General features: G+C 44.2%; 1 protein-coding gene across 4 annotated transcripts in view; it reads right to left on the reverse strand.

Moving 5' to 3' along the window:
* The window catches only part of FYN (FYN proto-oncogene, Src family tyrosine kinase), a 195,689-nt gene that overhangs the window by 38,222 nt on the left and 129,671 nt on the right, over positions 1–27,796 (reverse strand). For 3 of the 4 annotated variants that reach the window (XM_045544197.1, XM_045544200.1, XM_045544199.1), the window contains exons 4-8: positions 15,691–15,948; positions 12,143–12,239; positions 5,900–5,998; positions 3,119–3,222; positions 2,013–2,162 (exon numbers count right to left, since the gene is read on the reverse strand). In XM_045544197.1, coding sequence (XP_045400153.1) covers positions 2,013–2,162; positions 3,119–3,222; positions 5,900–5,998; positions 12,143–12,239; positions 15,691–15,937 — 697 coding nt within the window. In that variant the 5' untranslated portion in view covers positions 15,938–15,948. Of the gene's footprint in view, positions 1–2,012; positions 2,163–3,118; positions 3,223–5,899; positions 5,999–12,142; positions 12,240–15,690; positions 15,952–27,796 lie in introns of those variants that run through there. The other variant, XM_045544198.1, reaches the window with a different exon arrangement.

The raw sequence follows: 27,796 nt of genomic DNA on the forward strand, positions 1-27,796 counted from the left end.
AGATCTTTTTGGCTTTCTAACCGACTCCATTCTACCAGTTAATACTCTTGCATTGCTTCTTTGATATTTCCCATTTAAAAAAAACACTGTAACAGTCGCTGATGTATAATTTAGGACTCTGGTTTGAAAGGAGAAAGAATAGAAACTAAAATTTGCAGAAACTCAAGGATGGGAAAGAATTCTGTTGCTTATGAAAAAGACGAAGGAAAAAAGTAATTATCACTTGGAAGTTACTGGGGGAGATTTTTTTCTCTCTCTCTTTTTTTTTTTTTTTAAGAATACACCTTTTAGAATCTAGCAATAGCAAGGGGAAACTGATTAAATGCAAAGTTAGAAATCAGTCAGGTGAGAAAAGGTAACAAAGAACGAGAAGTCAGGGAAGTGACACAAGCTGTGCAGAGCCGGCTTGCAGGGTGAACAGACCCCCACCCACCCAACCCCCAAGCAAGCACATGCAGGGTTGCTGCCTTCTCTCTGGGAACCAGCTGTAACTTACTTTTTACTCCTTTTTTTTTTTTTGATGGACTCAGGTTCTGAGATGTTTAGGCAGGAAATTATTTATGTGTCAATATCTCAAAGGCATTTTATTGTGTGAGAGAGAGAAAGAGGGAAGAGGAAAAGCCAATATAAAAACAAATCTAACTCAAGATGGATTTTTTTCTGAGATTAAAAAATGCCTATTGTTCTTCATATCCCTTCTCTCCTTCCAGCTTTATGATGTTATTAAGGTGCCCTTTCCAACAATATTTTCAAATGATCCAAACCCTGGGGATACTGCTGATGCTTGGCTGTAATGAAATATATTTCAGCATTTGAAAAATCCTTACAACATGCAGGCATTTTGAGTATATCACTTAAGCTCAGGGAGGTACTCTGCTCCATTTCTCCCAAATATTTCAGTAGAATCCACATAGGCTAAGTTAGCCAGTGCCCTAATCAGCTAGTACTCCAAGTGTTGTTAATATTTTCAGTTGCTCATTAGTGCTCAGGATCAATATACAGGCATTTCTTATTACCATTTTCAAAATATTGCTTTCTTTGTGTAAAAAAATTATACATAGATATTTTTCAATGAATGTGCATAGAGCAATAGTAGAAGCTAAATAATATACTATTTTGGAGTCTTGCCACCACCCTGAAGAACAAGACAAAATGTATATAGGGGTCACATAAAAAACTACTGACTGGGCTTAATGGGATATAGATCTATATTTGTACACATATGACTGTATCTATATCCACATGTGTACATCTATCCTACAGTGGGAGATACTTGCTAATCTAGGAAAGAAAGCAATCATTTTAACTACACATAAAACCACATTCTTTAATAAAATGTACAAACTGCACACCTAAACATCTAATAATTTTATGTATCCAGGAACAAAATAATGGTGACCTCTGGGTGTTAGGACAGAGACTGATCTACTTTTAAAAAGTTTAATTTAACACAATAGATGTAGTAATCTATGAGCTGTGGGTCACACGAGTCTAAGTCTGGTTGGGAAACAGAAGTGTGGGTGGGAAGTGGCACATGACAAATGAGCTGCATGGGGGTGCAATGCACGTGCAGCCACGCCCGCAGCAGTGCTGAGTGCACGGTGATGGCAGGAGCACAGTACCCCCTGTGGCAGTCCCCATGCAAGTGCCCTCCCAGAGGCTGTGTCCTCTTCCCTTCACGGTTTCCGAGTTACATAATGAAAGGGTAAGGGAAAAGATAACGCGCAAGGATGTTAGGATGAAGATGAAAAAACAAACAACTTTTAAAATGGAACCTAGTTACTTGGGGAACCAGAATGTTACAGAATCTTTTGACAAACATATGGACCTCATAATAACTACGACAGAATAACAATAGAACCTATGTAGCCAAGTCCCACTGTCAGGGGCTGGCAAAGAAAAATATTTTACTAGTGGCTTTGTTTATGTTTGTTATTACCCATTTCCTGCTCTGTGCCTACCCACTCCCTCCAGCGTCCCAGTGGTTAGCAGGTAGTTAGAATTAAGGTTACCTGAGTAATGTTGCACAAGCTGCTGAAGTGTTTCAAACTGGGCCCGGGTGGTAATGTAGTATCCACCATTGTCAAGTTTGCGAATTTTATAATGTTTGACATGGTCTCCTTTCATATCATCCCAATCACGGATAGAAAGTGAATAGGCACCTGGTAAATATGCAAAGCATTAGCAGCTCCAATCGTTTTGAGCACTAGTTTGTTTTTTAGGCCTCATTTACTTAACTATTCTGATTTGAGGGTGCACACATGTGCACACACACAGAGCATCTCCACTCAGGAACAGGAAGAAGATGCCTCTTACAGTCCTCCAAATGTCAGAAGATATTAGCAGTAAAATGATTCTGCCCTTGAGACTGAAACCCTCCTGGATATTTTTCTAAAATGCTCTATTTGGTTCCCTTGCGTTGCCTAATACAGAACAGACCCAGTGCCCCCTCCCCACCCCCACCCCCCAAGAGAAGGACCAGGATGCTGCAGCTGAGCTGCGTCCCTTGTCTCCTTTACACACGGGGCAAGCCGGGAGATGGCGACAGCATGGACAAAAGAAATCTAAGGACTGTTTCTCTAGAAGTGAGTCTCAGATTTTTGCCTCTTGGCATTTTTTACAGGAACAGATAACCAGTGTCTGATAGATTAAGCCAGAAGGCCTCTATTCTTCTCTTCCTTGACCTATCTTTTCTTGTGGGCTCTAATGAGTCGTTAAATAATGAAAAGGCCAACAGGTGCAGGAAGAGAAGTGAAGTCTTCAGTTATTAAAAAAACAAAAGGAAAGCAAAAACAACCTGTATGATTGGCACCTGCAGAACTAAGAGTTTCAGAAAATCATAATTCTAAAGGACTTCTGAAAAATTCTATGATCTTGTGTGCCCAGAGCAGTGAAGCTGCCCCAGCCTGTTTGAAGAGGAAGGTCTTGGTTTTGAGTCTCTGTAGTTCTTTTGGTGCTATCTGTAGTTCCAGAGCCCAGAGGGAAAACTAAAAACAGGACTCTTCTCGCTCATATGTGCCATTTAAAAATCCTTGTACATTAGAGATAAGCCTTTCATCCCCTCTGACTAATCCACAGATTTGAATGACAAGCCAACTTTTTCAACTTGTTATCCTACCTTTGGTGGTTTCACTCTCACGGATAAGAAAGGTACCTCTTGGGTTTCCAAAGGACAAAAGCTGTCGTTCAGCATCTTTTCGGCCAAGTTTTCCAAAGTACCACCTTTAAATGAGATCAAGGAAAGGAAATGCTTTATAGCAATCATTTACAAAATGGAATAGTGTAGGCTTTTCATTTTTACCCATGAATCCCCCCTCCTCCAATTTTGTCCTTAGCCCCTTCCCTATATGTTATTTTTTTCTAGCTTCATTCAGTTCTCTTTCAATCCATTCCCGATTCTACCCTTCATCCATCTCTTTCACTCCTTAAAACAAATCATATTTGAATTGTGGGTTGTTTTCCTTCCCTCCAGAGACGACAAGAACTGGTTTGTGTTACAACTGCCACCTGCATGCACAAAAGGAGAAATCTAAGACCTTGCTTTGAAACGGCAACCGTGGGAGACCTTTCCCACGCTCATCTAAAAGACTCTTGATTTCTAAGCATAATTACAACTCCTGAGAAATAACAAAACACAGTCTTAGTGTATACAAAGGCCATTAATCAAGCATTAAAACAAATTCAGTCAGAATGGATAAAGAATAAAGATATGTGATATTTTCAGTAACTTCCCACCTACAGGAACTCTGAAAAAAATGGTCAAGACTACTGTCCTCATCTGAGACGGCTGCTGCCTTGGGGTGCTTGTTTGTACCTGCTCTTCCCAGCCAGCAGGAGCGAGGCTTGTAGAAGCAAACGGCAGTTCCCAAGCGCCTGCACTGTGATCTGCCGCACATCTTCTCTGCGGCACAGCTGCAGGGCTGGCTACTGTGCACCATTGAGGTCCGTGCATGCACAATGAGCACGTCCTTAAAAATGCCTTGGTGTAGACATTTTACTATTTCTCCCTGAACAAATTAATGACACTCTTGTACCACTTTAGGACATCAAGTCACCTCAGGATCTTTGCTGTTTTTTACTTTCCCCCTGCATTCTCAAGCCTTAACCACTGCCTGGCAATTAGTCAACATTTCAACACGATGGGCCGAATGAGCAGCAAGTGCCCCCACCCCCAACCAAGAATTCTGGAGCCTTCCATTGGAATCTGTGCATGGAAACATTGTTTAGAATATTTGACTGTGAAAGGATTGAGTTTCTAAAGTGAAATTTCAATTCATTATACTTGAATATTGGTGTCACGTGTTCACTGTCAGATTCTTTTGTGAATTAAAGCGTTTCACTGAAGAAACGACACCCTACATGTTATCTCCTCAGTGACATTCAGAGGTACAAAAATGTGCAACAATCTCTAATCTTGTAATAAAGAATATCATACCAATTATTTGTGAGAAATGACTTTCTGGGTTTGTATCAATACCCTAATTAAAATTTTGCGTAAAACAGTGGTGAAAAAAAATTGTTAGAACAATGGATTGCCCCAAAACAATAGCATTTTAAGACAATGATAGTTAATTGCATATGTAAAACCATACGCATTATTTTTAAAAATAATATTCTTTAAAAACAAAATATTTTACAAGTTGACCATTATAAATATAACTTAAATAAATAGCTGGTAGATTCCCAGTTAAATCAAAGTAATGCTACATTTTGGTGGTACTTTTTATTCTGAAAGAATAAAAAGATGTTTGCAAATCTGCCCTAAAACAAAAATTCAATACAAATACCTTTATTCACTGAAAATGAAACACACTCATTAGGAGAAAAAAACAGCTCAGAACCACTAAGTATTTGAGAGTGGGAAGCAAAACAGATCTTAGAGGAAATGCAAGAGAATTAAAGACAAGAGAATGATCCAATTGGGGATTTGGCTGGGGTGTGGAGTCTAATCCTCCCTGCAATGCTTAAACAAACCCGCAGCAAAATTAAATATCAGAGCCAAAGCCTGGGCTTGGCGACTGACTTTTCTCCCTTTCTCGAGAGGCAGGCCCCAAGGTGTCAGGGAGGAGGCCAAGTTCCTGCATTTGGGAGATCATCGCTCCACCTCCCTGTCCCTCCGTGCAGGAGTCAGGGTTGGCTCCCAAGCCCATTCACGTCAGGAGAAGGAACAATGGGTATCCCTTCTGGGTCCCCTCGGCCTACTGACCACCTTCGTAAGTGGCTACCAGCTGAATATTTGGGCCAAATAATTGCTATTTACTATTTACTATCAAAGAAACTGAGATTCCAAATCAAAGGAAAGGAAAGGACCATTTGAAACCCATCACCATAGTATTTCCCAAGTTGTGGGACACACTGCATGTGAGATACTTCTACATGAAGCATGGAAAGTGTGTCCTTTCAGCACCCTTTTAATGTTCCTGATTACACTGGGAGAAAAAGCTTAATCTTTGATCATTATTTACCTTCCCCTCCCCCTCTCCCTCTAATAGAGGGAGCAGACTGCAGGCTTTGAAACTTGGGTGGGCAATAATATATGCTTTAGCTAGAATTTCATCACATTTTCATGGTTACTTTCTATCTATGACAAGTGACATTGGGTTTTCATTTAAGGTACTGATATAACATTTCTGTTCAAAATAAATATGTTTTTAAAAAGTGAGCAGGCTTAAAGAAAAACTTTAAGTTAATAATAGTGCAAGTATTACACAGATTATTACATAGATGTGGCAAAAGCCAGGCATAAAGCCTGAGAAACACAGGATTACAATATTCTCTCAACCTTTAATCACTCTAGTGAATTTCTTCTCTCTCCTGCTCAATGTTAATGGCATTTTATTGTGGCAACCAACTTTTAAAAGCAAGTGGTTAAGCCAAAACACAACAAAATAAAACATACTCTTCTGCCTGGATAGAGTCCACTGGAGCCACGTAATTGCTGGGAATGTAACCTGTCTCTCCTGTTGTCAAGGAGCGGGCTTCCCACCAATCTCCTTCCCTGTAAAGAAAAAAGAGAAAGAAGTGAATATGTTGACCACTTCAAAGTTTTGCAGTTACAGATTCAATGCTGTCCAAAGTTTCTGACTGTCGTCTAGCCATCCATCCTATCACCTGATTTCTCCAAACTGCTCCTTTTCCCTAAACTCGAACATAGCCCCCCAACCCCCAACCCCATGAAAGTCAAAATGTTACTGGCCTAGTCAGCCATGAGATGAGCTCAGTGTTGTCTCCTGCCTTGTTTGTGAATTAAGAATGTAGGACTCTGGCCACGAGCAGGTTCTCCTGGTCAGGCAGGGGGGATTTTGCTGGGTAAGCGTCCTCAACTTGGACAGAGGGGAAGGAAACCCGGCCTCAGCCTACTTAGGAAAAACATCCCAGCTGCAGGTTGTCTGGGAAGGGAAGCCTGTTAGGAGGCCCCACTAGGGGCGAAAGCATAGTCTGAACGTTGCCTGCTTGCTCTCAGGAACATGGGGAGACACACCTTTCCGCAGGGGGGACAACGAAGACCACAACAGGATAGGCCTTCCTCAGGCCTTTCCAATCTGAGGTTATTCCATCAAATACGCAGAGCACCGGCCTGAGGCTGACGGGCAGGAGAGGGAGGGTGGGAGTAGCTGTGAGTGCACATCAGGGGAAGCACAGAACTCAGGAGGGAAGTGAGACGTTGGTCAGACCACCCTGTACTGCCTGACGTTCATGCCACAGTCTAGTAGTCTCAACCCGGGAGCTCACAAGGACAGGAAAGGGACACTCAGAACACTGCTCTTGCCTTAAAGCCAGGGAGTAATTTAAACCTGTGGTCCCCAACTCCCAGGCCTTGGACAGGGACAGGTTCCGTCACCGCCTGAGCTCTGCCTCCTGTCAGATCAGTCACTGTCTCCCATCACCCCCAGATGGGACCATCTTAGTTGCCAGAAAATAAGCTCAGGGCTCCCACTGATTCTGCATTATGGTGAGGTATATAATTATTTCATTATATATTACGACGTAATAATAGAAATAAAGTGCACAATAAATGTAATGTGCTTGAATCATCTTGAAACCTTCCCCTCCCTCCCCCCAGACCTGTGGAAAAACCAGTCCCTGGTACCAGAAAGATTGGGGACCACTGGTTTAAACAATTCAAGCTCATATGCTTAGATTCACACAGGTTTACATGTGACAAAGAGCAGGATGGCTTCTTCCCAGCCTCACGGTGGAGGCCATGTGTGCGGGCTGTGGCTGTGACATCACGTGAGCGTCTGCAGGGCCCAACACTGGCCTGCAGTCAGGAGGACTCTCAGACTTCTCATCACCAGACGCCCAGCACCTTCTCGCCCTCCTTTTTTGGTCCTTGGAGGCAGCCAGAGAAAGCTCAGGTCTTATTTTTTTTTAATCACTTTTTGGCTGGGCTCTGTGTCAAAGCTCTTGGCCAGGGAGAAAATGTGTTGGCTTTTGGCCCTGGTAAAGATCCTCCCAGACTGACTTAACGAGGTGGAGGATCACCAGCCTCCACAGCAAGCGCCAGCCTTTCTCCAGAGGCCCACTCTCTAGACTCCCTGGGCAAGGGGGCAGTGGCTCCGGGCAGGATTCAACAGAGCAAGGGTGACAAGCCAGTGTGTGGTACAGTGCAGCTGTGGGAATGCATCTGGTGGCGTAAGTAACAGCCCACCGAAAACCAGGGTGCTGGCAAAAGTATTTGAAAAAGTGTTTTAATTTAAAACTCAGGTTTCTCAATTTCTCCTTTTTATCCTATTAAACAAATCAATTTAAAAGGAGATAACATTTCTCATACCCAGAAAGCCCTTTATTCATGACCTTAAATTTAGTTCATGTTCAGAATTTTATTATGAAATATTTACAAATACCAAAGAATACATGTACAGTATATACAAACACCTGTGTTCGTATATACACCTGTATATACCATCACCCTAACTTAAGAGTTAGGTGGTTACCAGTGGTGTGGAATCTGCACTGTGCTATTCCCCTATCACATGCACTCTGCTGATTTTTCAGGTTCAAATCATGAAATTAAAAATGTCAACAGTTTGTACTGGTCTCATTTTTATGCCCCCCAAGAGAAATACAAGCAGTTGTAAGGATATCATCTGAGAACATATGTGGAAGTGTATTTTTTTCTTTCAACATCGTATGTGTTTAAGGAAATGGCTTTGGATACATAATGCTCACTTGAATATAGTGACAACGTTTACTGCTCTGAAATTCCACTAGATGGAGACATTTCATCATAAAAAAATAACAATACCCACTCCCCGCCACCTCGTCCCCAACCTGGGAAATGCTCCAAAATGGCGGGGGAAAAATTATGTGCTTGTATCAGAGACTTATTTTTTAATGCAAGATAACCTTCATCAAGTTAGTTCTAATTGAATTAAGAAAAAGAAAGGTTAGCATCAATTTTAGGGTGTGTGGGAATGTCAATGGGGGCAGAAAGCCTATACATTTTGCTGCAGGTTGGGACAAACCTCCTCTCACCCAGGTGATCTGACATTAATGAAGCCATTTCCAATTCAAATCTACTATTAACGATCTCATTTTGGTCTAGGCACCTAAATAGTTTAGCACAGAATTCAATTATCAGCTTATTCTAAAGTCATGCATCAAGAATTCATGATTTTCTTGTTTGACCCCATTAATCTTACCAGGGTTTTCAGTTACTCAAGAGAAAGATAAAATCCTTGATTTCTCTTTTTCTAGGCCATCCAGGGTCACTTTCTCCATCAAAGGAGACATGAGGCGACAAAGATTCAGTGTATTATATAGTAAACCTCACAGGCTGAGCCAGAGGGGCTGGTATAGACTCAAAACATCTATCAAAAGTTGTTGAGCAAGTGAATAAATCATCTTTTTAATATACTAGAAGCACCAATTCACCTATAAACAAATACTGCATAAAAATCATTCATGTCAATTTAGGAAACAGGATCTCTATTATGCTATCTTTTATTTCTTTACTTGAGTTATTGTGGATAATTAGCGTTATTAAAGCTGCATTTCATAGTTCAGATCTTTTCATCAATTCACACTTGGTGAGATATTCTTTGTTATCTTGCTCTGATTCAAATACATGATTTAAACCCTGGTGCTGGTTTAGAATGGCTTTTAAGTTTTTATAACAGCTCCCCCTGTTCCTCTGACTTAAAGACTTATTAAAAGAGCCTGGCCCCAATCCCTGAGGTTGCACACAGGGCTTGTGGTCCCAGGAGTCGGGAGCCTTGATGGAGCCAGGAAGTGGCATCTGCCAACAGAAGTCAGCCTTGATCTGCCTAGCCGTGTGGCATTCTTATTATAACGTCCTAATACATGACACTGAGCACTTACAACAGCAGGTCAGTGAAGTACCCCCACCCGTGTTGGGCAGCAGGAACACTGCCTTAGGGCACACAGCACACCATCTCCCATAGTTAAGCTGCACTATGAAACACAAAAGCCAGTCCCAGTGGCCTCTAGTTTCTGCCTATTGACAGGGGAAGGGAGTGGGAGCACACACACTAGGAGGTGTAGCAGCTGCCCCAGGGAGAAGAGAGCCCCACCCCTCCTTCCCTTCAGCCGGGAGAGCCAGGGGCCGGGAGCAGGGAGGAGCTGTGTGCCATCTGCTTCCATATTAATGCTTTGTTTTTCCTGCTCGATTTTCTCTTCCTTTTTATTACCCTTGACTTCAGGATACTGTATTTGTTACACATACCTTATTTTTCTCTTCTATAACCTTGAGAAAGGGCATTTAAATGGCACATAGAATGAGGAATTCCACTGGTAAAAAGGAAGAACATTAAGGGGAGAAGAACCTATGTAATATTTTCCTCTTTAAGAACAGGGTCAGAGGCTCAGATGCCTCTGGAAACATCGAAGGCCATGCATGCAAATCACAAAACATAGATTGAGGTAGATTGGATCCTCCTTGAATGTTTCTCCAAAATTTCAATTTAATGACGTTATAGATCCTTTCTGGATCAACACAGGAAGAAGTCTTGGATTTGACTGTGGCAGGGACTGACTTTGCAAGTGCCGTACAACCTGATGCACAGAACCACCCGCAGTGCGGGGAAAACCCGAGGAGAGCTGAGTATGGTCCTGCCTGCTGCTACTTGGTTCTTACCTTTTAGAATTTACAAATAGTTTTAAAGTTTCTAATCAACCATGGCATTTAGAGAATATTGTATAAACTGGGGAGGGGAAGTGGGTTGTATTTCAGAATCCAAAGTTAATAGACTCTGATAAGAAGCATTCTTCTGAGAATCAAACTGACAGCAAGAAATCATCAATCAGAAGAGATCAAAGCCAAATTCCCTCCTCTCCCGCCTCCCAGCCAACTTTCCAAACCTCCATGTAGCTGGAATGGTTTGATCCCCTTTGATGGGGGCATCTGGGCCTTCCCAAGGTCACACTTGACACTGTTCCCAGGATGCCCTCCCAGCGTCCCACCCTGCACTCTGCCACCTGCTGCCTCCGCGCTGGGGTGGTTCCCCAACCTGGGCCTTCTGCTCCTCGGATGTCAAATGGTGACCATGATACATACCTCAGGCAGTTGTGAAGGATAAACAAGAACATTTGTGACTTAGCACATGGCTGGTACATAAGGGGCCTTCAGTAAATGGCAGCTGTTTACTATTTTTAAAGTAGGTCTGTGGCTACAGGAGAAGGGATCCTGGGGGCAGGTCATGCTCTTCCTGACCTGGGTGCTGGCTGCACAGGCATGTTGCGTTTGTGAAAATTCAGCAAACAGTATGCTTTTAAAAAATGTGGTAAAACATATGTAGCACAAGATGTATCATTTTAATTATTTCTGTGTGTACAGCTGAGTGGCAGTAAGTACATGCACACTGTTGTGCAATCATCACTGTGTATACTTTCGATATATGCACTTTTCTGCACGTTTCAATAAAAAGTTAAAAAACCCACCTCTGCCTCTGTTAATGATGTCAATACTAGGAATTAAAAAAAACAGTTCTGTGGCTATGCAGACTGTGTCTTCTGATGTCTAGACTGGCCTCCTTTGGAGGCATCCAGTTCTTGCTGCTGAAAGGTGCCGTGTTCTTGGTGTACGGTCCTGAGAGCTGGGGGCATCCCAGGGAAGGCATGGGCTTTCCCCGAAGGCAGCATTCAGGCTGGTTGCAATGAGCACCCCTTTTTCCTGGGCTGTGTGGTATGAGCAGGGCTGCCCCTTACCTCCCCCTAGTGAGCCAGGCTTCAAGTCCCTCCGTCACATGAAATCCAGTTTGCTCAGAGAGCAAAAGGAAAAGCAACCAGACTTGGTAGCCTAGGAGAACTTCCTGGTGTGCCCTGCAGGCTCTGGGTGGCATTCTTCCCCAACCTCCGAGGAGCAACTCCCCAGGTCACTAGAGGTGCCTGGCTTGCTGACATGGGACCCCACAATTTTCTTTGGAGCCTGAATTTTTCTGGAGGGCCCCCAACCATACTGCCATAATCTAACAGGCGCAATATTTTAAAACCATAGGGAAATCTGACCTAAATTTACTCTTCCTTATGGAGTATTAAATGAAGGATTTGAAAAGTGAGTGAGTCTAACTCTTGAAATTTCTCCATTGCCTATTTAACTGTTGTTCTTACAGGCCATGTTTAAAATGCACGCAGCATAGGCATGCACAAGTGGGTGAAATCGCTTCTCCTTCCATCTCACCAAAACTTCAGTCACTCCCAAATTTTCACCACAGGGGTACGCCCCCACAGGCTCCACCAATTGGAATGGTTAGCAGTTTTGAAAACAAAAGGAATGTGTTGCAAGCCTCAAGTGAGGGCTTAGCTGGTGCCACATCCGAAATGGGAAGAAAGCCTTAAGGCAGAGAGCACACGGTGCCGGTGGCCAAGCTCTGTGCCAGTCATTTGAAATTGGGGATCTGTGGCAATGCTCTGGGCAGTGGAGGGCAATGCAACAGCTTTTACAACCTTTAACCCAAACAAAACAACATGGACTCTACTACTATAGCTCTCCAAAAAGCTCCTTGGACACACAGTACCATCAGATACTACACTGTGTCACTGACTCTTCTTTTCTCAAATTATATTGCTATGAACTAGTGAATTCAGCAAATATTCCCTTAGCATTTCAGACACCTGAAGAGGCACAGACTGGTAACCAATCTGAAAGGTATGCATGCTTCTCCTCCCGCTCCAAACTTACGAGCTGTTCAATATTTGAAATTTTTCTCCTTTGTGAAAACTCAGGTCGTCTTCCGTCCGCGCTTCATAGTCATAAAGGGCCACAAACAGTGTCACTCCTGCCAAAACAACATCAAAAGGAGGGAGATTATTATATGAGGGGAAGTTAATTCCAAGAAATTAAATCTTCACTAAAATCTCATTCTCAAAATCTACATCTAGTCGGCACTAACAACATGGTGAAGTGTTGTGATTAATGTGTGAAAAGCAGAGTCACAGCGCTGTGTTTATGCCTTGATCTTTGCAGGGGAAGCATAATGTAATCTGACAAAAACCTGGAGCTGGAAGGACTTCTCTCCGTATGCCTTTGAATGAGGCCTGGGGAAGAGACAGATACTGACGTCCAAAACTAAAGGGAGCAGCGGCCGTCAGGGCTCAGATTTGCAGGGCTCTGCAGGGATTATGAACATGCTTCATCAGACACACATTCTCCTCCACTCGGAAGCCCACATCAGGTTCTGGGAAAAACGAATGACTCTTTCCCCTGGCGTAACAGTAACGTGGAAGTAACAGGAAACTCCTCCTGCAGCTTGGGGAAATTTAGAAAAGACCCCTTCTGTAAGGCGCACCCCAATTAAAGGATGTATCGCCCTTGGCATCTGCAATTGTTTTAGCAGTTGCCAGGGCTCGGTCCTCCTGCTGAAATTGGAATCTCTTCCTTGTCCCCCTCCTGCTGGGAGTTCACCTTTCCTCATACTGTCTTGTAGTACTCACTCTTCCTCACACCCACCCTATGTCTTGTCATCTGGTTGACTCTCCCGAGAGGCCATGCCTGCTTTGCAGAAGTTGTATCAACAGCAAAGAATGTGCAGAGTCCCATTTGAACTTGGACTTTCTCCACATGACAGGCAGAATCCTGAGTCAGCCCTCGCTGATTCCTGCCTCCTGGGATCATGCCCCGTGCAGTCCCCTTCCCTTGAGTGTGGGCTGAGCCTGAGGACTTGCCTCTAACAAACAGAATGTACAGAGGTGATGATGGGATGTCCCTTAAGTGACTAGGCTTCTAAAGGTGGTGATTCTCCTTATTCTTAGCAGACTGACTTTATTGCCACTGCGGCTTGCATACTTTGACGGAGCAAGGTGCCCTGTGGGCAAGGCCCACATGACAAAGACCTGTGCGTTCGGCCAACAGCCAGCGAGGAACCCAATCCTGCCAACACTGCCCGAGCTTGGGAGATCATTCTCAGTCGGATGTGAAACGACAACAGTCCAGCCAAGACGCCTGGATGAGGCCTGTGAGAGGTTCTGAAGTAGAGGACCCCGCTAAGTCATTCCCGGATTCCTGACCCACTGAAACTGAGATAATAAATGTGTCTTGTTTTGAGCTACTACATTTTGTGGTAGTTTGCTATATAGCAATTGATAACTAATACGTTTCATTTCCCTATAATCTGGCTTCTCATGCTCATCTCTACACACTTCGAAGTGCCTGGAGTGCTTGAAGGCCTAGAGAACACACAACGTGCAGCCTCCTCCCCTACCAAGCTGCCACCTTTCTGTGTAGGTAGTTCCAAGGGAACAGATGTGTCCATAGGACTGTTCAAAAACTGGGGGGTGGGAGGGATGTTTTTCCACCCCACCAAACGTGGGGCTTCCTGTAGGGGAGCTGGCATTCAGATGTCTGCCCGTGCGAGGCAAGGCTCATTTGGCAACTGTCCTCCTTTCTGTAGATTTCTTTGAAAGGTAAGAAAAGACTGGCTTGAAAGAAAAATGTGGGTACCTGTAAGGTCACGCCTACTCGTATTTAACACTCTATTAACAGATTCCCTTCCTGATGTAATTTAAAAGCCAAGCCAGGCCAGCTCCATGGCGTGGAAGGCAGGGCACACCGAGTCCAGCACTCCCACTCGCTCCTTGCACCGCGGACAAGTTCTCAGTAAAGGCTTTTATGTTCCAGGGACTGAGAGGAGAGTCAAGGGAGGTAAGTTACAGAGAAACACAGACACTGTTTTGGCCTGAAAGGACTGAAAGCACTGTTGGGAGAAAGGACGTGCACATATAATAAAACCAAATAATTCAAGGCAGAAAACTCTGCCAACATTTGGGGGTAATGTGTTTTAACTTTCAAATTTTTTAAGGGATGATATGGCCTCTTAGACTTAAGATTGTCCTTGACTGCAGGGCAGACCCCCAAGTTCAAGGCAAGTAGCCCTCTCCAGTGACTTTAATGATACCTGCAGACACAGGGATTCCTATCCAGCACTCATGAATGAGTGAACAAGGACGGTGCCTGTGTCAGCAGAATTAAGAGTCTGAGCTGGCATATCCCTCTTGCTTCTCATGGTAGGCACAGGGCAGCGTGTCGGATGGGTTTTTGGCTCTCTTTCCCCCTGCATCCTCAAGAGACAGATAGCCGTAGAGGGCCTGTCTGCCTCTTCCCCTCTTCCCTCCTTTCCAGGTACTTCGGGAAGGCAGGGGGCATGAGCAGGTGTACCCAGCATTCATTCACCCACGCAAGGCCTGGGTTAAGGGGAGAGCTAGAGTCACCATAGCACAAGGGTAAACACAAATGTTTTTTCTACCGGGCAGAGCATGATATTCTAGTGGAAGAGAAGTAGATAATGTCCAAAGGCCCTGGGTCAGGTCTCCCTGATGCAACAACACTGCCATGTGTTGGGTGAAGAGGGGGAAAAAATCCCAGCTAATGTCTTGGGAGTGCCAAATCCCCAGGTAAAAAGGCACTATGTCATTATATGTCATTATATAAGACAGATGTCATTATATAAGACATCTGCTCCCAAATGAGCTGAGGGATGCTACATTCTTTTAAACTTTTGTAATAAACAAAACGATTTTGGAACAAATAATGTCAAATATCTACCATGGTTCACGTACTGAGAGAGGATTTGGAAGACTAAGGATGCATGAGATAATTTACAAATATTTTGGAAAACATATGTCTGAGAATGTATGCCAGATATTTTACAAACTATTAGCTAACTCAGCAAATACACATGGCAGTAAAATATGGCCTCATGGTGTGAAAGACAAGGAAATTTCAAAAAAAGAAAAGAGAAAAAGGCAGGCTGAAGATTAGGCAGATGAGGGAGAAGGCACTACCCCCAAAAGTGGGGGAGGGACTGCATTAATATTTGGAGAACTCAAAATATACATACCCAGACCCAGTCCCGGAGCTTCAAAAGGCCCGGGATAGGGCTCAGGCATCTGTATTTTGAAAAAGCTGTCCTAGTTATTCTGAGCCACCCAGCCAGCCACGGTTGACAGCCATTGTCCTCCCGTGCCTTGGAAGGACGTGGTAGCTCGCTAACTCGTGCAGATCCCCACAGAGCAGCAACTTGGGGGTACCCCGCATCTCTGGAGCCAGGCATTTTGATTTGTACATCAAGTTCTGGCTATATATTCTTTTTAATGATCCCTCATTTGGTAGAAGAGATGGATTAGAAACTTAAGTGTGAAACCCATAGTCCAAGGGGGCAGACTGGAGCACAAACATTCCACTGCCAAAAGAATTAAGGGCAGCTGCCCCTCCCTGCGACCGTGGGGCCTTACCTGTGCCTCCTCTTGTGCGCAAGGTCCCAGTATGAGACGAAGAGTTCACACCCCCAAAGACCGTGAGTCCTTGGCCCCCGGCTGCGTGGAAGTTGTTGTAGTTTGGGATGGAAGTCACGCCGAAGCTGGGGTAGTGCTGGGGGGTGGGGTCTGTGCCATAGCGGTACCCGGAGCTCTGGTTCAGGCTGCCATCCCTCTCCTCCGTCAGTTTTGTTGCTTCTTTATCCTTACATTGCACACAGCCCATTATCTAAATTCCTGCCCAAGACAAAAAGGAAGCACATGAGCTTGGATGTTCCCTCCTTGCTGGGTGGCTTTACTACTAAAGAGGAATGATTGGCAAGGCTTGCCCTTGGCTATTTCGGGGCTGTGAGGGGCGTGAGGAAAAGCAGTGGCTGGGGGGACGTGTGGGAGGAAGCTCAGTTCCCTGGCCCCAACGACCACAGTTGTTCCCCAGGTGCGCAGGATGACGGTATCCTCACACAGTGCAATCTTCACCACGCAGCAATTTTCCTCGGATGAGGCCTGCACCCCTTAAAATTCTGTAATAGCACACACCTGCCTAAAGACAGTCCAGTGATACCAATTACTCCTTTCTTTAGTCATCTCAGAAAATAATGTATGCTCTATAAAATGAGTCTATGCAATATTAGAATAAAAATGTCCATCATGGTAGAGGAAATTTAAAGAGAGCACGGGCGTGCTGGATCAGCCAGACTCCAGCCCCTAACCAAGGCAGCAGACATCTCCGCTCACGGGTACCTACGCTCCAGGCACAAAATTGGTCAATCTTAAGCAATAAGATGATGATAAGTATCGAAATTAAGAGGCAGTTACTGGATGAAAAATGAAATTGGCAGAATGTAAGAGGTCTGAGTATATTTGCAGGATGTCATGATAGCCTACAGTAACAAAATTACTTATAGCTGCTAATTAACTTTTCAAATTTCCATTAGCTTTTGACATCCTTCAAAAACATGAAGCAAAAAAATCATTCCCATGTTCCAGAGTTAGTGGTGGATTAAAAACTCGAGTCACTGTCACCCTGCCCTCAAGCCTACTTCTCCCAGCTCCTCATCACAGTAAATGGCACCACTAACCCCCCAGCTGCTCCGGTCGGAGTCCTGAAAACCATCCTTATTTGCTGTTCCTCATTTACTCCTCACTCTCCACTGTTCAAACATGCCCAACTCTTCAAAGCTTCCATTCCCACCCCCCTTACCTTCAGGCCTTGAAACATGGCCTTGAACACTCTTTCCCCTCCTCTTTGATACGCGACACATCCTTCGCATCTCAGTTAGTAAGGCGCCACTTCCTCTGCAAAGCCTCTGCTGATTCCCCTGCCCTCCCAGGCGGGCAGTGCTTTCCCAAGTGCCCCCACCATGGCATCCTGATTCCCCTCGCAACATCCACTGTGCCATATTAAAACGTGGCCTAGCCACTTGCCTTGTCACCCCGTGGATTGCAAGTTCCAGGGAAGCAGGGCACCGTCTGTTTTCATGGCAGCTATATTGCCAGTGCCTGGCACAGTAAACAGCAACCGGATGAGTGAAGATTCTGCAGCCTGTTATGTTTCTTTTTGCCCTTTCTTTCTCTCTGTATCAAGGCCAACCCTCCTTCCAGTGACTTTTATCAGCAGGGTACCCTGCATTTTTTAATCTACCGGTATGTGTGTGAGAAGTGAAGATGATTCAGAAATACAGGGTAGGTTTGTTAATGACCCCACTTTGGACTGCAATACCCTGTTGAGCCGGCAGGGGGTAGGTAGAACAGGCAATGGAGGTCCCTGCCAAAATTCTGCAAAGCAGCCCATTTGGGACCAAAGAATAAAACAAGAAACACATGACATCATGTGTAATAACACATATTCACTGGAGAGGGCACAGCTGGCACAAGGCGGGAAGACGCTTGAGGCAGCAAAGGAGAATGGAAGCACCAGGTTTTCTATATTATCTTGCAAACCAAGGTGGGAGGTGCCACATCAGACAGGAGGGCTCTCCTGGGCACTATTCTGAGCACTGCTTTTCTGCTGGACCGGGTCATGGGAGTGAAATCAGATTGCTCCAAAGCCCTCTCACATTACGTGTTTCAATACTTTTTGAATTGAATGTCAGTTCTTGAGAATGGAAATGTTTGGAAAAGAGCCGCCTACTGCTCAAGCTGAGATCACCAAATCTGGAACACATTTGCTCGTAAATCATTTGAGATTAATTTACAGTATACCGTGTCCAACATGCTTTGTAACTTACGGTAAATGAATATGATTTTAACAAGTTTCCAACAGGAGATGCAAAATATTTCCAAGGAATGATTTACTAAAAGAATTTCATCATTTGTTGTTGATGTTGCTTCATCACACTGATAGTTATCTTGCTCATATTATATTAACTCTTTCACGGTGGAAAGTTGCGCCAAGCTTTTACAAAGGCCAGACAGAAAATATTTCTTGTCCCAGATCTCTTTTTCAGGGATTTCACTGACTTACTGTAATTAGAGGATGTAAGACCTGAATCACAGAATCACATCATTTATACCAGTGGTTCTCAGCTGGGGGTGACTTTGCCATTCCCCCTGTCCCCCCAAGAGACATATTAGGCAATGTCTGGAGACATTTTTGGTTGAACACTCCATGGGAAGGGATGCTATTGGTACCCAGGGGGTAGAGACCACAGATGCTACTAAACATCCTGCAATGCACAGGACACCCTCCTACAACAAGGAATTACTTGGCCCCAAGTGTTAGTAGTGTCAAGGTCAAGAAATCCTGATTTACACCAAGGAAAGAATTTATATCTGTTTTTGAAACAGCATAACAAATGTTTCCCGTACATACATGTGATTAACATGCAACCCAGAACACTTTCCTTAGAATAAGCATGCCAGGTAGAAGGAGGCAGTCTTAAAAAGAGACATGAAATGCTTTTTCTCTAGAAGCTTGCTCTAGAAATAGAAATAGAACCCAAACCAATGAGAACTCGCATTACAAGCCATCCTTGCAACTCCAACAAAACAAAATAAACCCCTACATCAGAACCCTGCAGAAAACAGGACCCTACATCTAACCAAATTAAGAAAAAATAATCTTTCAGAATCCATTAAAAAAGTAATACACTGTAATAAATGACTACCAGCTTATTTATAATTTTATTAAATAATAGAGAGGGGAAAATCACCAGCTCCTAGAAGGCAGGGATTATTTTTTGTTTCACTGCCACATCCTCAGTGTCCAAAACAGTGCCCGACACTCAGTAGCACTCAATAAATATTCGTCAAATGAATAAATACAACAAAAATACTCAGTCAAAACCATTTTGGAGGAAACAATTCTTTTACAGGAAAGACAGCACTGTCACCAATTCATGCTTGTGAAACTTTGAGTTAAGTAATATTTTTATACAGATCTTGCTTACCCTATCCCCAGCACTGACACACATAAAGAAACAGAAATAAATCGGTAAATGCAGTCTCAAGTCATTAAAAGTTAATCACAATGAAAATATTTATATAAGAACTTGTGGTCTTCTTCCTCCCACAAGGGGCATTCAGACTAATTGTTTCCTGATGGAAGAAGCAGAAGACGCCATACAAACTGTACTTAATGTGCTCAGGCTCTTTGCATAAGGCAAACTTCTAAGCATTTGAGCTAAACTAAAAATATTCTTTACTATGTATAGTTACGTGCCGTGGTTTTTCCATCTAATGCTGTAGGTCCATCATGAACATATGATGGGCTATTATACTTGCTCTGGATCTGTGGAGCGTTGGGAAACACCAAATAATGCCATTCTGAGAGTGGAGTCTTGGCATTACTCTGATCAGAAAAACATCACACATCATGGACTGACTCATGGCTATAGTCCTCTGCACAATGTCACGCCTAGAAAAACTGGTGAAAGCCCTTTGACCAATCAGATTCTGTGCTTGTGGTCAAGACGTCTATAGCATAGCCGTGAAGCCTTTATTTGCCAATCCTTTTGCAAACTGAAGGGCACTGTTTCTACTATGCAAATAAAACCTGATTTACTTAAAATGTCCCTAGTCCTGTGGATCTTTCCAAAGGCACCAATGGTGTTAAGCACCATGGGAAGAGTTGCCAGATACAGAATTCAAGGATCGCCACACCCTGTTCTATTGAGCATGGTGGATATTATCAACTGATCACAGCACTTTCTGCGGCTGTGACATGGTGTGGCCTGAGACTCCTTCTTCACATAGCTCTCTAGCCTGAAGCTGGCCTAAAGGATTGACTCTGTCTGCTATGACAGGCACAGGGTACTTTGATTAAGATGAGTCTGCTTGAACACACACTCCCTCCTACTGATGCCACAGACCACAGTCTGGTCTGCCAGATGCACATTAAACACAGATACACTGATATCTTCTTATATGCCAAACAATAAAGCAATGCCAGGATGCCCAAATTATAATGTCGCAGGACTTGTGAGAAGATTTTAGGTGTGTGGGAGCTGGGTACCAGATTGCCAGTGCCAATCTTTTGCATGAGCAAATTATTTTCTCTTGAGACACATACACTTGCAGGCAGAGGAGGAATGGCAGGAGGAGGGAAGGTAAAAACAACAACAAATAACTTTAATTTTAGCAGTGTAAGTGCTTTTGTCTCAGAAACCAACCTAGGTGGGTGTGAAGAAGCGACAGCCCTCAGGCATAACTAGCCATCCCTGGTCCTGACAGGCCACAGTGGATAGCCCAGACTTCAGAGAGTGACAGATGAAGCCACATTTGTCTCATACTCTGATGTGGCATGTTTCCTGGTGCTATTGTTCCCTATCCCTTTAGGTGGTCTCCATTTTACCTGGGCAGGTATCATAATGGAAGTAAAAGAATAAGGAAGGGAATTGAACCTAAGAACTGAGAAATCAAGCACAAGTAACTGAGATGGGGGCTGTTGTAAAAAGAACTTAAAGCTAAGTTCTAGATCAATTGCACAGGTTTATAAACTTCTCTGGGAAAAAAGCAAAAACTGATGGTTTAACGAGCAAACACGCTTTTGCAGTCAATAGCAATGGCCTGAGGAGAAAGGGTAAGACGTGGCAGAGACACATCAGAAATTACGTGGCTCCTGGACAGAAGATTCCCGGCAGGGGCTCTTGAGCCTCATGAAATTGGAAACACATGAGAATTGACCAGAGGTATTTTGTTACATGCTCCATGGGGAAAGTTAATCCCTTGAAAGCCCAGGGAACCCCAGGGAGCTGGACGTTTCGAGACAGTTGAGTATAAAATCGGTAGCAATGGTAGTTGGGCCACAGAACCTGTCACACAAATTTCCCAATTTCCCAGCATTTTTCAATCCTTTACAATGGGGCTTTCCTCCTTTGTGGGACACTGGGTCAGATGATTCTGACACCCCTTGGGTGAGTACAGGCAGTGCTGCCTCTGGGGACAGCAGGGAAGAAGGGTCAGGGATGCCTGGGGAGGCTGGGAAGAGAGCAGGACCACATGGGCCACGCTCGGAATCACAAGCACGCCCCAGGGCCCTGAGGTAGGGAAAAGGCCACTGCTGGGCTGGCCCTTCAGAGATGGAAGTACTTACGGGCTGAGCCACATTCAGCACTGGTGCTGGGTCCAGCCAGTGGCCCCAGCCCAGCTGTGAAAAAAAGCATGCAGGACTCTGCCAATGTGGGAAAATCCTCTCTTTGCTGCCAGCTGGAGGCAAGGAGTGAAAATATGTGCCTTGCCAAAATGGCAGCGTGGCGGGCAGAATTCTGAGCTGTCTCCCCAGATTCCTGCCCCTGTGTATACACCCTGTATGGCCCTGGGACTTGTGAATGATGGGACAGTCACTCGGTGATTAGGTTATGTTATTTGGCAGTTGACTTTAAGAAAGAGGGATTGTCCTGGCGGGATCTGACCTAATCAGGTGAGCCCTTGAAAGGGAGGGCTCTTCCTAGGGAGGTAGATTCAAAGCGTGAGAGGTGTTCGTTGTGAGGGAGATTTTCCACTGCTGGCCTTAAGGATGGAGTGATAGTGTGGCGAGGCATGTGGGTGGCCAGCGCTGAGAACAGATCACAGCTGGCAGACAGTGAGGAAATGGGGCATCGGTCCTACAACCACAAGAAACAAAGTTTGGTCAAGAACCTGAACGAGGCTGGAAATGGATTCCTCCCTGGTGAAGCCTCAAAATGATGACACAGCCTAGCCATGCCATGCCAAGACTTGTGACCAACAGAACTGTGAGCTGACAAATAAATGTTGTTTTAAATCTGCAACCCTCACATGTAGTTATTGTTATCTTCCCACACTTTACAATCAAGTAACAGAGAGGCCGGGGAATTGTCCGCAACCGTGTCAGTGGGAGAGATGGGGTTTGAAGCCAGGCAGCCTGATTCCATGGCCAGCATGCAAAACCTTTCCACCAGAGTCAACTCCTGACTACGGAATCCTGGCCAGTCCACGCAAGGGTGTGGGGGTGAGGGTGGGAGGTGTTGAGGGAAGAACCTGCAGGGCAGGATCCCTGGCTCCACAGAAGTCCACTTCACGTGCATTGCTAACGGAGGCCCCGACCTCAGGGACTGGGCCTTACCCCCACCCCAGCCACATTCCACTCCTCAAGACAGTGGATTCCGCAGAGGTGCTGGGACTACACATTAGGTGTGGTGAGTCACCATCTTCCTTGGCGTAGTTTGGCATCTTAATAAACGTTTGGGCCGCCAACACTGAAGCAGCCCTTAATTTCCTGATCTTTCCCAGTCATGGCAAGGGCATTTACGTACACCATGAAGGAGTTAGCACTGGTTTCCTTGGGATAAAAATGAGGTTTCCTACTGTGTTTAGAATATGATTTGCTTTACAGGTGAAACTTTCTGAAACACAGTCACTGTATAAACTGAGACATACATATAATGCCTCCACCAAGCACAAAATAACAGATTCCTACTGTTGGTGGAGCCCTGGGAGGGACAGCTCCCCACCAAACATAAGTAATAAAATGCCGATGTAGAAGTGGGAACATACAGTGCTGACACTGGCCACCTGCAACGATGGGAGAACAGGGTCTGCTTGGAAATCGCATCAAAGCTTTGCTGTAGAGATAATGAGAGGTGGAGTTGGACCCATTCAATCGTTTATCCATGACTTTGCCAAGGCCCTCTGGAAGGTGAGGAGGAAGGATCGTGTCCTATACCACACAGCAAGGGGACTGAACTAATATAAATCACTTTTAAAACATGACACTTCTTTAAGAGAAAACCATATTCCTGGCACGTAGAATGTTTTCGTGGCTCTCCAATTCTTGCTTTTCTTGTTCTTATGACCTCCAGGCTGAGAAGCAGCAGCTCAAGTCCCAGCAACAAATGTGTTCTTTCCCTTTTGTATAACCTTCCATTTCCCAACACTGAAGATTCAAAAGCACTTAATAAAAGAGAAATGCAACCATTAGACCCCAATGGTGAGATTTAAAACTGCAGTCAACTAGGTGCTGGAACCAGTCCCAAACCCAAATGGCCAAATGGGGTTTTAATACTAAACCATGGAAAAGTGCCAAAGAAAGGATAAGAACACTTTCTTCTTACATTCATTTTGCGTTGGATCTCACGGTTGGGACAAGAGTGAAATGGTAATGAAAATAAGGATGGTATGTTTTAACCCATGTGAAAGGGTTCAGAAAGAATTAGAGCACAAATTGTAAAGTTTTTTAGGCTCCACCTCCCATCCCCTAATCCTTTTTTGGATCATAGAAAAGTCCCTTGTAGTTATTATTTTAAAATTTTATTTTATTTTAATTGAGATGTAATTCACATACCATATAATTCACATACCATATAATGCTCTTGAGGCATACAGTCCAGGGGTTTTCAGTACTTTTACAAAGGAAATCATTACCATTATCTAACTCCAGAATATTTTCATCATTCCAGAAAGAAACCCATACCCATTAAGCAACCATTCCCCATTCCCTTCTCTCCCTAGCCCCTGGCAACCACTAATCTACTTTTTGTCCCTATGGATATTCTGGACATCTGTAGCCTTTTGTGACTGGCTTCCTTGGCTTGGCATAATGTTTCCAAAGTTCATTCATGTTGTAGCACGTATTGGTACTTCATTCCTTTTTATGACTGAAAAATATTCCATTGTATGGATGTGCCACATGTCCTGGATAAACATTCATGCACAAGTTTTTGTGTAGACATATGTTTTCAATTCTCTTGGGTAAATATTTTAATATATAAGGAATGTATACAGATAAGAAAAACCCTAAGGTTAGGTAAATGGTTATGGGAAAGCATATGATTTGGCAATACAAAAAAAAAAAAACGAAAAGAAAAGAAGAGAAAACTTGTGAAACACATAGGAAAATATTACCTTCAGTAGTAATCAGAAAAACACAACTTAGTGAGTTATTCTCTTTTACCTCTAAATTCACAAATTTTAAAAAATACGTCTACCCAATAGTGATGAAGGTCCGTTGAAATAAATATTCTCTTACACTGCTGATAGAAGACCAGGAATTAGCATATAACCTTTTGGTAAAAACTAATTTGGCAATATCATTGAAAAGTCTTAAAAATGGGCCTGCTCTTTGACCTGTACATCTGTGCTAAAGAGAGGCCTTTTTCCAAATGACAAAGTGGTTCTATAAGTGTTTTTTATCATTTGAAAAATTAGAAAACCTGCTAATTGTTTAACAAGAGGGCAATGGTTAAGTAAACTGTAAAGTATGCCCATAATGGAAAGTTAAGCACAAATTAAAACTTACATATACAGAGATTATCAGTAATATGGAAAAATGTTCATGTTCTATTAAGAAGGATCACATGATTGCAACTCTATAACAAATGCCTAGAAAACTCTTGGGAAGGAAATATACTGAGATTAATGTTGGTATGTAGGTGATAACACCACAGGCAACTGCTCAACTGCTCTTTCTTCACTCTCTGTTTACTTCTCAGACTGTCTAGTACTGAGAGTGCACTGTTTTTATAATGAGAATAAATTATCTTTTCATAGGAAAGCTCCCTTTAATCTTATCAGTTACAGATTGAGTTTGTATAGAAGTTGAAACAACCATACATTGATAAAGTATATTTTGTCAACTGAAAAGTTAAGAAAAGGAAACAGTGACTGATTCTAAAGCCTGTTGGGAGGCAACTCTTGGAAGGTGTGAAAGATGAAAGGTACAGACAGGGAGCCTTCTAAGTGTGTTTTCCTAACTAATCTGTGCTGAGACGGGGCAGTCGGGGGCAGTGCAGGGAGCAGGTGGTGAACGCACGCAGATGAACAGCCACAGAAATCTAAGGCAGGGCACAGACAAATCATATACAATCAGCTTAGACTTCTCACCTAAGGTGATAAATGCAAAATCTGGGATAACAGAACCAAGAGTACGGTGGCTGGATTAGTGGGTTTTTGAAAACCTTTGGGCCACAAGTCCTAGGTACCCGAGGAAACCCACTAAACTCAGAATGACAGTACACATTCAAGTCAACCTTGGAACCTAACCAAGGTGTGCTGGTTACTGAGGTGTCTGCAGGACCTTTCTGTGAAGCCCTGAGGATCACACACCAGCTGTGCTCTAAGGAGGTGGGAAGGATGCAGCAAAGCACTCCTGTCCTTTGGATGCTGGTAGGTGGTGGAGGTGAGGGGACTTGCCCTTGCTCCTGCTGCCTTCACCCTTTCCTCCTGGGACATTCAGCCTGGCATTCTGATACTTTGACTTTTGAGCCGCTATCCCTAGAACTTGGGGCAATCCAGCAGGGCACAGAACAGTAAGCGACACTGGTTTACTTGACCTGAAATTTTTCAGAAACACAAAAGATACAACAGAGATGTTTCTTCCTAATGTTGATATTCAATCAAGCATCTTTCTACCCTCCTTAGCCCTGTTCTATAGAAACAATCACAGAAAAACAAAATAAAAACAAAAATGTGGGCTTCTATTCATGAACCAGCAAAGAGAAACAGGAAAGCGAGTGTCACCTCTGGGCCACAGTGGCAGAGACTGGCTTTCTGGGCTGTGCCTATTTAAGGAACAGTTGTGGCAGAACTGGCCCGGGACCCAAGGGTCAGGGTGTCACCTGGCGGAGCCACAAGAAAACACATTAGCACAAAGCTTCTGTTTGAACAGGCGTCATCCACGCCCCCTCCCCCAGAACGCCTAACACGGAGTATGAAAGCGAAGAGGTTCACTCTCCAAGGGCCGAACAAAGACCGGCCCTGCCAATCTTTTCAGTCTCAATAGAGGCTCCTTGCCAGATGATTCTGCAAATGTGGCCTCATCCTTTCAAAACACAGTGAATTCTTTTTCCCTTTCTTTAATTCACTAGTTCCAGTCAAGAAGATTCAGTTCCTTTAAAGAAACAGAATGGACTTTGAATAAGGAAACTTGACTTCTTTTTGCCATTGAGCTCATAGAACGGTGCTTGTGGTCTCCGAGTCCCCCCTGTTCAATGGCCATTCATCTGGTTATGAAGTCACAGCCCAAGCAAAATCTACAGGCCTGAGAATGTGGTTGTAAGGCCATTTGCGTTGTGTTTTTGGAACCAAGGCCACCTCTGGGTCTTTATGTTGGCACTTTATTGGAGCTGCAAGGAATCAGCAACACCAGCAGCGATAACATTTGCATCCTTTGCAGTAGTTTAGAATTTCAAAGCTTCTCGGCAGCTGTTTTGGTGTGAATGCTGATAAAGTAGGCAGTCAGAAAACATACTCCTCATTCCAGGGCCTCTATGGGGACGGAACACCAGTGAGGACAGGAACAAAGGGAACAGAGAGGCAGACTCTAGCCAGCCTCTTCCTCCTCTTTGTGCCTGAAGGAAACGAGGACAGTCTCCGCCTTGCCTTGAGTTAGTTTCCTTACCCCTGGTGAGCCCAGGGCAGTTGACTCCCCGTGAAACTTGCCTCAGTGGGGTTTTCGCAAGAGGTCTGAGCTCATGAATGTGTGCTGAGTGCCAACAGTGACACGGGGGAAATTAGAGGAGGGAGAGAAGATGGAACCACCTGAAGGCAGTCAGGGATCCTTTCCCCAGCAGCACATTAAAAACAGTATTTGGGATGGCAAACTGTGGCTACTTTGTGTGGGAGAAACACGTGCTACATGGGCTGGACCACACATGGATGACCTACTGAACACCCGACAGAAATCCAGTCAAGTTTTTCTTAGCAAATCTGAAAAAGAGAACACTTGGTTCATACACCAGCATACATTCTGCGAACATTACTGCTAGTAAAACTTACGGTAAAGCAATTCAATAGTGACATTTCACTTGGCACATGAATGAGGCAGACAGTATGATTTTTTTTTTAGAGTGTTGTCTTGCAAAGTAATTAAATTTGAAGTTATCTCCTTAAAAACAGCACAGCATTTTTATCTTCCTGCCATGTTCCCCTCCAAGAGCTTGCAGGATTCTGGTATCAGCGTTGTCCTGGGCCTGGCTACAGCCTTGACAACCTTGCTGCCCAAACCCACATCACTAAAAGTTAGAGAGAGCGGAAGAGGGGGACCAGTGAGGGGTATGGTAGACTGCTAAGTCCACTCTGCCCCCTCCATAGTAAAAGAGCTTTAGTTAGGCAGATGGCATGGCAGCTGAAGACTGCGTTTTCAGAATCTCTTACAGCTAGATGTGGTCATGTTAATTTTGGTCAACTGGTTGTGAGTGAATGTGACATATTCAACTCCTGCATCCTTCCAAAGGGAGCTGGTTGCCCTTCATTTTCCTTCCCGCACCCTGTGGGCTGGGAAGTGGGTGTGGTGCTGGTAAACCAGCTTCAACAGGCAGACGATGGCAACTGAAGAGGGAATGGCACAGCTACAGGACAGAAGGAACCTGGCCTGGGATGGCCCCATGGAGCACAGCTCCTCATCCATCCTAAAGTGCTGATCTCTGACTCGAGCAAAAGAGAAGCATGAACATCTGTCTGTGTGAGCCACCGGATTTTTCTGGAGGGGAGGATGTGTGATGGGGTCTTTTTGCTATAATAGGTAGCCTGCACCTTGACACAAGGAGGAAGTAAATGTAGCACAAAGGTCAAAGGGTGGCTCTGTTGGTCAGGTGTCTCCCCCAACCCCTAGAACCAGTGAGAGCTTCCAACCTCCTTTGACACCAGCAGTTAAACTTGGATTTAGGCAAGTTTAGTAGGGTAACAACAA

This window comes from Lemur catta, chromosome 2 (genome assembly GCF_020740605.2).
Source record: "Lemur catta isolate mLemCat1 chromosome 2, mLemCat1.pri, whole genome shotgun sequence".
Lineage (NCBI taxonomy): Eukaryota > Metazoa > Chordata > Mammalia > Primates > Lemuridae > Lemur > Lemur catta.